Source organism: Leptonychotes weddellii, unplaced genomic scaffold (genome assembly GCF_054177405.1).
Source record: "Leptonychotes weddellii isolate Sample4059 unplaced genomic scaffold, ASM5417740v2 HiC_scaffold_4688, whole genome shotgun sequence".
Lineage (NCBI taxonomy): Eukaryota > Metazoa > Chordata > Mammalia > Carnivora > Phocidae > Leptonychotes > Leptonychotes weddellii.
Window position 1 is genome coordinate 1 of NW_028013941.1, and position 11557 is coordinate 11557.

General features: G+C 40.5%; 1 protein-coding gene across 1 annotated transcript; it reads right to left on the minus strand.

Moving 5' to 3' along the window:
* Nucleotides 1-211: 211 nt before the first annotated feature.
* Nucleotides 212-8549, minus strand: LOC145719473 (putative cation-transporting ATPase 13A4; the record flags this gene model as incomplete). Its single annotated transcript, XM_081810969.1, has 5 exons — nucleotides 212-346; nucleotides 1876-1945; nucleotides 3434-3514; nucleotides 3604-3674; nucleotides 8403-8549. Coding segments are annotated over 5 exons (504 nt in total), but the record flags the coding sequence as incomplete, so codon positions are not given.
* Nucleotides 8550-11557: the final 3008 nt, after the last annotated feature.

Sequence of the window (11557 nt, forward strand, 5' to 3'; positions counted from 1 at the left end):
TCTGAAAAACAAACTGAGGGTTCTAGAGGGGAGGGGGGTGGGAGGATGGGTTGGCCTGGTGGTGGGTATTGAGGAGGGCACGTTCTGCATGGAGCACTGGGTGTTGTGCACGAACAATGAATCATGGAACACTTTATCTAGAACTAATGATGTAATGTATGGGAATTAACATAAGAATAAAAAAAAAATTAAAAAAAAAAAAAAACCTCACCTCTCTGAGATCATATACCGTCAAAGCTATGGACATGATGGACATGATTATGATGGCAAAAGCATATTCCTTATAGTCTTCGCTAAACCACAAACAGACACTGAAGAGTTGAAATATGTAAAATGGATTTAAAACCTGTTGGCAGGAAAACAGAAAGACAAAGGAGTATTTAGTCTTCACATTTAGCTATTCATTGACTTGTTTGCTTTCATAGGCATCTCTGTGACACAAATCACCCCACACAATATTCTCATTCTTATTATATTTGTTCAGCAATTGTCATGTGCCAGACACTGCACTAAGCAACTCTACCTGAATTTTCTCTTTTAATTTCCATAATTACCTTATTACCCAGAAGCTATTACTTACCACCATTACAAAGATGGAGAAGCTGTGCCTCAGACCTTGACAAACTTGCTCAAGGTCACACAGTTGCAAGAGTCACAGATTAGGGCTTAAACCCAAGGAATCTGGCCCTGGAGCACTTTTAATCACTCCTGCACTTTATCATTTACAAAGCAATGTCTCATGGGTCCTCACGTTGACCATCGCAGGGGTGAAAGGTACGGATATTACCAGGTCCAGTTTACATGTACTGGCCATCAGAAGGGTGAAGTTAACACTTCAGGTTTACAAAGTTAAAGTATTCAGGTTTACAAAGTTAAAATGTTCTCGAGTCTGTTGTTCTTCCCTGTGACACACTATCTGCTATCTTCAAAGCCATTAAAATACTTTAATGACTAAGTTGAAGACTACAATTGTTCATAAGTAGAGAGCCAGGCTGAAAGTGGGAAACTGTCACTGAACATGTAGAACACTGTGGGAGAAAGGAGAGGCTAACTCCCAACAGTCGTTAGCCTGTTTTGGTTTAAGACTTATTGCACCCTTACTCCAATACGCTCTAGTTTATTTCCATTTGTCTAGGATAGGAACAGTAATCCTTGCCTCTGGTTAAGGAAGGAGCACACAGAAACATTTCCTATCAGTCTCTTTTGCTTCCTTCCTCCCATGCCTGAAAGAAAGCTTACTAGAAATATTGAGAAAGTACCTTGAGTTTAGTATGCTTTTTATAAAGCAAGTAGTGAAGTGAAGGAAAAGACCCAGAGTACAGCTGTATGGTTACAGTTTCATAATAATCATGGCAAAATGAAAAATAAGCCCAGTAGTAAAGTCAAAGAGGAAAAATTCAACTCAATAAATGATGGTCAAGTCCTTTTTTTCCTCCCACATACACATTGAGATGGAGAAAACTAGTAAGTCCAAGCAGACGCTTTTCTTCCTATAATTTTAGATGCTGAGGAAATTGTATATTGTTGCCCATAAGAAAAGTTCTGAGTTTTTAAATTTTCAATGATTATTTTAGTTTCACGAAGTTGAGACAGACTAAGAAACATAGGATTAAAAAGGAAAGAAAGAGATGTATGTTTATTCAGTTATAAAAGGATAAGTAGATACATGGGCATCATATCTTATACTGAATCAGGCAACATGTTCAAAAGATGGTCTCCATGAAAAAGAGTAGAAAAGAGATATGAAGAAACTATACTTTGTATTCTTTTAAAATATCCCAAATTACAGTTATGTATTAACAAGTAGCATTCTTGATCTTTTGACTAGAACTAAACTTTATTCTCCAGCCAGCACCAAGAGAAAGTACTGATTACCTCCTTGATGAGTAGTTTCCAAATTGGTGTGATTTCAACATCGATAGTGTTAGGCCCGCATATTAACCTCCTATAGGGAGAGATCATAGATCAGTCAGTTATTAATAATAAAAATGAAAACCATTTTTTACTCATTCAAAAAAAGGTCTATTCACTTCCTCACAATCAACAAAAGCCCCCCTTGTTACATAATGCCCCCATCCTTTTCAAAATAACTGAGGAAGGGGAGAGTTCCCAAGGGCAAAAACAATAAACATGATCATATTGCATCTACTGAATTAGACTCTTCCTCGGATCTAAATGTTTCCCTGATGGCAATTTGGGTATTTAATTTAGCCATGGCCTCATCCAAGTAGTTTCAAGAGTGGCACTCTTTCAACTCTGTCCCCAAATTTGGCTCTGTGGATGTGGGATGGAGGGATCATTACAAGAAAATTGTTTTACTGGTTAGAAATACCAGACCTACCTTCCTACTCCTGTTCAGCTCTGGGAAGCCGCAGAATTTGTTTTAAGAAAAGATGTTGGGATCTCAAAAATAGCTCTCACACACAGTTATACAGCCCTTTAATTGAAAACCTAGAGATATGTGTCTTTGACTATGCAGAGCAATGACCCTTTATGAGTTATTTTGCTGTTGGGAACACCAACCACTCTCTCTGTGCCTTCTATATAGACTCTCAGATCAAATAGCTTGGGCAAATATATTAGAGCAGTGCCTCCTTAAACTTTAATGCTCATACAGATGACTTCATGATCTTGTCAATGTGAAGACTCTCAATTAAGGATGATGTGTGCTCTAAGATTCTTTTTTTTTTTAAGATTTTATTTATTTATTTATTTATTTGACAGAGAGAGAGAGCACAAGCAGGGGGAGCAGCAGAGGGGAGTGGGAGAAACAGGTTCCCCACTGAGCAGGGAGCCCGATGTGGGGCTCGATCCCAGGACCCTGAGATCATGACACAAGCCAAAGGCAGATGCTTAACCAACTGAGCCACCCAGGCACCCCTAGATTCTGCATTTCTAACAAGCTTCTAGGTGATGCTGATGCAGCAAGGCTCTAGGTCCCTTCAATTACTGGGAAAGGGGGTGGAGGAGAATGTGAGAATCATAGAAACTTAGGACCAGCAAGAAGTTTACAGAATCCTCCTCCCCTTGTTAAAAATTAGGCAATCAAATCCCAGAGATGAGAAGTTATCTTGCTCAAAACCATACAGTGAGATTTTGAGAGACTCTTAACATTCCACACTGTGCCCTTCTAAGACTCAGCTCTTCTTTCACCTCCCATCTGTGTGACCTCGTTTGGGCCATCATACCCCTGTGAGCCTCAGATTTCTCATGTGTTATATTGGGAGGATAAGGATGTTTGTTCTACCTCCCCCACAAGGTTGCTCTAATGAAGTGAGATAATGTATGTGCATGCATTTAATTTAATAATACTGAATAGAGCATTACAAGGTTTTCTGATATGGACCAGCTAAGATAACTATGTGCTGGGCTCTCTATTTGGCTAATGGTAACTGTCCTTTTGAGCTGATGTAGATAACAGTAGGCGTGGTACCTAATCTCTTGTTCTTCTCTTGTTAGACCTGATCCAAATTTTAGATGTATCTTGGTAGAACTGAGCCAGTCTTCCAAACAGCTGAAATAATAATAATGAGAAAAACATACTTAGAAATAATATTTTTGAGATAAATTTCTCTTTTGGATGAAACTGCTGAAACAACTTACCCAATTTTCTGGAACTGTCCTTCTAAGTTGTTCCAAACATACCTTATTTTCTGCACTTTTATGCATCTCACCTGCAAAAGAAAAGTACTAAGAAAGTCTCTAGTTTAAGGATCAGTGAATACATAGCAGTTCAGTGGCTAAAGAAGCATCTGGGGAAGAAGCAAAGATAGAGCCCTAATATACTTACTTAAGATGATCCTTTCCTAACTTACCCCAACCTTCCCTAATACACAAATGGCATTCCTTATTAGAAATTATCATTCAGTTGATGTGTATCATGGGCATACTATATGGATGAGCATGTGAACAAAACTCAGTCTCTGCATTCCACTATTTGATAACCCAACAAGGGAAGAAAATCTACAAAAGAGAAAACTAGGGACACCTGAGTGGTACAGTCAGTTAAGTGGCCAATTCTTGGTTTTGGCTCAGGTCGTGATTTCAGGGCTCTGATCTCACAGTCATGAGATGGAGCCCTAGGTAGAGCTCTGCACTGAGCTTGAAGTCTGCTTGAGATTCTCTTTCCCTCTCCCTCTGCCCCTCCTGCTCTTGCTCGTGCATGCGCTCTCTCTCTCTCTCAAATAAATAAATAAAAATAAACCTTAAAAAAGAGAGAAAACTATACCATACAAACATATACATATCAAAGAAACAAAAGTATAATAAAGTAAAATTTATAGTATTAAAATAGAAATATAGAGAGGACAGATGACGGAAGGCATCATGGAGGAGATGACATCTGAGCTGCAGCCTTGAAGGGTTGGAAGATTTTTGCTCAGATGAGAAGGAAAGAGGGCATTTCAAAGAGATTATGCACAAGTTAGTTGTGGGGAGGGGCAAATGAGTGGGCTATTTGATCACAGACTGGAGAATGAGGCTAGAAAGATAAAGATAAAGAAAGATGAAAGAAAGAAAACAAAGATTAGACTGGCAGCAAGTTCTAGAAGACAGTGAGCAGGCTATTGCAAGAAAATGTGCTCCAGGGGCGCCTGGGTGGCTCAGTCGTTAAGCGTCTGCCTTCAGTTCAGGTCATGATCCCAGGGTCCTGAGATCGAGCCCCGCATTGGGCTCCCTGCTTGGCGGGAAGCCTGCTTCTCCCTCTCTCACTCCCCCTGCTTGTGTTCCCTCTCTCGCTGTCTCTCTCTCTGTCAAATAAATAAAAAAAAAAAAAGGAAACAAAAAGAAAGAAAGAAAGAAAGAGAAAATGTGCTCCAGGAAGTGAGGGTCTGAGGGTGCAGGCAGTGAAAAGGAAAGATAAGATTAATGCTGATGGCAATTAGGCATTCTTGTTTCTGAATTTCTTTAAGCAACTTTATATGCAAACCTGAATTTCCATCAACTGGTGATGTAACTGAGCACAAAGAGATACAGTGAGACTGTGATACTGTTATGGAGCAATGCTTATAACCTCATTTTGCCCACTGGAATTAACTAGGAAGCTTTAAAAAATACTAATGTCTGGGTTTCACCCCCAAGAGATTCTGATTTCATTTGTCTGGTTTGCAATTTAAATATTCTTAAATTTTCCTCAGATAGTTCTAATGTGTGGCCAAAGTTGAGAAACTGTGTTCTTCTTTTTATAGCTACTCTGATAATTGTGTCCTTGAGAAATTCAAGTAAATTTTTCTACACCTTAGTTTCCCCATGCATAAACTGAGGCAATTGAGCAGATTATCTCTAATTTCCACCGCAGCTCTTCTGAGTACGTTCTATACCCATGAATAGTATAGTCCGTATAATCATTAGATAAATTCTAGAACTGGGAAGAGCATAGAGCTGAAACATAGTAAGTGTTCAACACACTATTTAGTAAATAAGTGAATGAATGCTTTGTACAACCACATGACAACTAGAAATAGAGGTTAAATCCCTAAGCTTCAAGACCTGGGTTACAGTAAATGAATCTTAACACTGTTCAATAAATATATGTGTGTGCACAAGGATGTGCACACACACACACAGACATTCAGAGTTACCCGGTAAGAGTGTTAAATACTGTATGTTTTATTTTACAGAATGGATTTATTTCAGCAAGACTGGTTGCAAAATAACTTTAAAAAAATAAATCCTATTTTCCAATTGATTTTCAATATATAAAATTGGAGTGCACTGCTGCTGGGAGTGATTCTTCCTTCACAAGCTTCAAGTTGGAGTAAGGAAAGAGTGTGTGAAGGCAGTCATGGACCACGTTGGGACCTCACGCTTCCTGCCTCACACCTGCCTTTCCTGTTCAGTCCCTGTAATTCTGCAAGCTGAGCTGGACTGTACTCACAGCTACTGTCTGTTGAGGACTTGGGGGCTTTTCACACATTCTCTTTAGTCTTTTTCATCATCCTCTGGCAGGACAAGTATTATTTTCACCTTCACTTCATCCTTCATCCCTGAAGTTCATTTTGATTAAGTCAAGATCACACCTATTAAGAAGCAGGAGTTGAATTTGAACTCAAACCCATCTGGCTCCAAAGTCCAGTCTCTCAAAGGATATAATGTTCAAGACAGTCTCAGAAGAAGGTCTGAAAAATCCCATCACTGCCAGGATTCAAGCTGTAGAAAGTGAGGGTTGCCTCCTTTATTAATTCCATAGGTTCAAAAATCTGAGTTAGAACATTTTTAAAGGGCAAGCTGTGGGAAAATGTGAGGCCCCTGCTCCATTAGGGAGCCTAAATCCAGAGGATGTGAAAGCTCAGACTGAGACTGAGAAGCTGATAAAACATAATAGACCAGAACATCAGCAGGTGAAGGCAGCAATAACAGGGAATAGAGGTTGCTGGTAAATTTTACCTCAGGCCAGAAAATAGAAAGTTCCATTATCTCCTGATAATTTCTTGAGGCCAATCCTCACAGAGTAAGAAGAATGATCCCCCATCATAGACCTTTCAAATATCTTTAACATTCCCCTAGCAGGAGTCATCTCTGCCTGGAGTTTCTCTGCCTCCTTCATCCCCTTCAGAGGCTCTAGATTCCAGTAAGATGTGAAGTAAAATATTTGCATGGGGTGGAGTTTATTTGCCCATTTCCCAGAACTTCAGACCAGGAAATAGTAATTAGGACATCAGGGGTGTGAGGTGGGGTGATTTTCATCTTTCTGCTCAGAAGCTTGCCCCTCCCTAGGCTTCCTGCTGCTCATTTCTTGTTGGAACACGTTGTGAGAGCATCCTGTTTAACAGGTTAAGCACTGAGTTTTCCTTTTGCCTGTGATCCCACAATGATCCTTAGAGTCTCCTCTTAGCCTGCATTTGTAAACCTGACAGAGCTCTTTTGCTGCAGGTCTCCAAACTCTCCTTGAAGGGCCTAAATGGTTGTCATGTTGGTACTGTTGCTCTCCTCACCATCACCGTCAGTATTGTCATGGCTGAGCCTGTGGAACCTCCTCCAATGTCAATGGAAGTTTCTGTCCTTTATGAATGTAGTTCAGCACAGTTCACCAATCACCTTAATGTCCACCTTCTCATCTCAGGTTTACAACGGCCTGAGAAATAGGCACAGAAGGAGTTATTGCTCTCATTTTATAAATGAGAAGCTCAAGGCTCAGAGAGGCAGCAATTAGCCAAACTCTCTAAGCCATATGTGGTAAATGAGGATATCAAGCCTGGTGCCAGAGCTTTCCATTTCAAGACTTCTGCCCCTTCTTTACATTTTGTTTATTTGAACATTTCTTCATCTTGTTGTCCATTTATTTGTTTGACGCAATTAAAGAAGGTGGAGGTCAATAATAATCTCAGGTCCATAAAATTGATTTGGGATGCCTACTTTTCCAGGTGAATAACCACCTGACAGATTATGCAATCTGCTAGTTGAAGGTGTTTGACCTTTTGTTTTTGTTTGTTTGGGCAGTTAAGACAATTGGGTGATAACAATTGACAATAGAGAAACTCAGCAACTGACTTTTATTATTTTTAAAAATTGACCTTGAGCTCATTAGCTGTCTACACACACATAAATTTAAGAGAAAACAGTCTGTCTTACAAAATATGTCTTTAATATGAATGTTAGCTAGTCATAATCTAAGTAGTATTAATTTAATATGGAGAAGAGGGAGTAACCCAAATACATTTGAATGACAGAATTCAAAATAAGGTCATTTTGCAGACATAAGCAAAGCCCCTGGGATGTTTCTGGGTGATTATCTTATCAAAGCCCCTGGGATGTTTCTGGGTGATTATCTTTTTTTTTTTTTTTTTTTTTAAGATTTTATTTATTTGACAGAGAGAGACACAGCGAGAAAGGGAACACAGCAGGGGGAGTGGGAGAGACACAGCGAGAGAGGGAACACAAGCAGGGGGAGTGGGAGAGGGAGAAGCAGGCTTCCTGCTGAGCATGAAGCCTGATGTGGGGCTTGATCCCAGGACCCTGGGATCATGACCTGAGCCGAAGGCAGACGCTTAACAACTGAGCCACCCAGGCTTACTGTTTCATATGTTTCATAGGTTATCATACAGGGCCTGATGGTACTAACAGCTAATGTGTACTGAGAATCTACTATGTACCTGGCACCGTATTGATCTTTGTATTCCTTAACTTACTGAATGTCATCAATGAACATTAGAGGTAGGCATTATCATCATCATTTTATACATGAAGAAACAGGCTCAGCAGAGTTTAGTAACAGATCCAAGGCTGTCCAGTTTAAAAGGATGAAGCTGAGATTTGAACTCAGCTCTGTCTAGCTCCAAAGTACATATTCTTCATAAGGTTCTATGTATTCTGTAGAGGATTGGCACGGTGGAGGATCTAAACTTACATTCTGTGGGAGAAAAATTACATTTCTCTAGAATCAGCAGTTACCATGATTTACTTACCTTTAGGTCTGGCTTTCTGATGGCTCTATTTATGATGTACTCCTCATCTGTAATGAGAGTATGGTCAGGAGTGACACCAAACTCTCTGTTTAGTGATGACAGGTAGATCCACATTACCTTTTTCCATGAGTAAGTCTGGAATTCATCCTGAGGAAATAGACACCAAAACCCCCATGAAGTTAAGAGAAGTCATCAGGCTAAAATCCAACTTAAGAAACATCATTTTAATATAATCCTGTAAGTTTATGGAGTTAATAAACATTCTACACAAAATTACACGCCCTTGAACACTAGTAGATATAAAGCCTTGAAGGAAAAAGCCTGTCATCATTTATTGAGGAATCTGGATGTGAATATGAGTCAATGGCACATATAACAAAATTCAAGGCAGGGAGGTAGATTCTCAGAAAAGAGCTAGTTTTCCCTATTACTCTCCAAGCCATGAGGCCACAGCCAGATGCAAAATTTCACAGGAAAAAAAAGGCAAACAAGCAAGCACTCCAAAGGGTTTCTTCTGGTCTCTGAGGATGGGGAAGCCAGATCAATCAAACCATCCCAGGGTTTCCAGGCTTAATTCAATTCTACCTCTTCCAGGACAGCCCCTGTAACACTATCTTGTTGGGGGGGGGGGGCGGTGAGTGTGGGGCAGGGGGGTGGGAATATCATTATCCTCACTCCTAAAGATCCCAACCTCCCCCACTTTTTTTTTTATTATTATGTTCAGTTAGCCAACATATAGTACATCATTAGTTTTTGATGTAGTGTTCAACGATTCATTAGTTGCATATAACACCCAGTGTTCATCACATCACTTGCCCTCCTTAATACTATCACCTGGTTACACCATCCCCCCACCCCCCTCCTTTCTATAACCCTCAGTTTGTTTCCCAGAGTCCAGAGTCTCTCATTTGTTTGTCTCCCTCTCTGATTTCTTCCTATTCAGTTTTCCCTCCCTTTTCCTGTGGTCCTCCATGCTATTCCTTATGTTCCACATATGAGTGAAACCGTATGATAATTGTCTTTCCCTGCTTGACTTATTTCACTTAGCATAATCCTCTCCAGTTCCATCCTAATCACTTTCTTCTTTGTATTCTCTTAGTTCATCTAGACCATCTGGAAGGTAGGAACCATGTTCTATTGTCCCTTATATCCCTATCCATGTGGAGAACTGTAACCTGCCCGGTGAGAGTGAATGGATGGATGTTTGTCCATGACTGAATGCATGGTTTGAAGGTGCCCAGAGGTAACTGTCAAGAGTTTAGCACAGGTAGGATTGAAGGAGGTACCTTCCTGCATGAGCCTAACTGAAGCCTCTTCCTTTGAAGTTCACTGCTGACTTCATCACAGAATAAAACTAGAGTGAGCAGCACTGGATTGAGTAACAGGCACCACAATGGTACCTCAGAGACAGACATGGTAATAACTGTGGTTATTATCTGAATGGGTTAATGCTATGCATAAAATCCACTAGGATGACTGGGACACTTCAGGAGCTAGGAAGGATGGCAAGGGAAGTCCAGTCTGGGAAACAATTTGATGCCTAAAGAATATAGGTCAGAGCTGGGAATTATCTCCACCAAACCCACATTTGCTGGGAAGAATGTCCCAGCTGATGCTGCAAAAGGTCAGAGAGGAGAAGACACACTCGTTGTTGGAGCTAATCTCTTACATTGAGTCTCCTCAAGGGAAGCCCACTTCCATGGCTTTGCTCCTTCGGCTTCCTTAGCCTGGAATACATGTCCTTCTTTACTCTCTTTAAGCCTTCATATGGCTAGCCTAACCATCCTTTAGGGCCCAGCTCAAAGTTCACATCATGGGAAACTCTCTAATTTCTCTTTCCCCTAAACTATCAGGGTACTTGAACCTTTACTTGTCACCTTATCACTCCTCTTGGACTGTGGGTAGGGACTGCATCTGATGGGTATCTGTGCTCAACCAGGCCTAACACAGCTTCTGAGAGACAGACAGAGGCCAAACCAGAGAGAGACAGAGAGGTAGGGTGGAGGGGAAAGAGGGGAAAGCAAAGCAAAGGGTGTGGGGATTGAAGGGGGGACAAGGAAGGGAGAGAAGGAAAGGGAAGGAGAAGGGAGGGAACAGAAGAACAGAAGGGGGAAAACAGTAGAAATTTGAAAGTGAATGCATTAATTCTAAAAACCAGTAAACTTGGCTATTACTCTCATTTTAAAAAAGAAAAAAAATATATATATATATATAACTAAATCAAATTAAACCAGATTTGCATGGAGTTACCTTCAGAGCCTAAAAATGACTGAAGATGGCTAAATTTCTAATGACTGAGCCACTGAACTGGTGGACATGTTCTAGGTATTGCCGGATACGTAACAACTCCGTAAGACACAACTTGACGTTGACATATTTGAGCACTATATGGCTTTGCCTTTGACCACCTCAGGTGGGTCAAAGGGTGTGTTGTTGTGAGGGGGTTTTGTTTGAATATCTAATAATAAGAAGAAATAGTTAACATTGATTTAGCACTTCTGTTCCATGTACTCCATCAGGGAGACTCAAACCAGGCCAGTCTGGTATGGGTAGAAAGGCCAGAACTGAGACCTGAAGCCAGGTCTTCCCACTCCAAATCTTGGCTCCTTCCTCTTTGTTTCAAACAAGTTTTCCATGGTTTTTGGCTCATGTATGAAAATTACCATGAAATCTGCACCATGTAACAAATAGCCTCCAGTTTCTCACAATCTCTTCTCTCTTGACAGCAGAGAATCCAATTCCTAAAACTAAGCTGTCACCCTTTGGCCCTGTGTGACAGCAAACAGACCTCTAGATTATAATGCCTAAAAAGGAAATGGTGAAGTAGAACACTGGAACTCCCAAGCTTTCCCAGGCCAGCGTTAATCCAATGCACTAACTGCATGCCTTAAGTCTAGGTAAGTAGGAGACCAAAATTCATCTATATGCCTCCATCTTATTACCTAAACTGTGTCATAATGAAATCAAAGGTGTTTGGATATATTTGCCTTTAAGTTTATTTCTTACCGGGGGCGGAGCAAGATGGTGGAGGAGTAGGAGACCTGGATTTCGTCTCCTCTCAGGAATTCAGCTGGATAGGGATCAAACCATTTGGAACACCTACAAACTCAACAGGAGATCAAAGAAAAGAATAGCAACAACTCTCTCATCAGAAA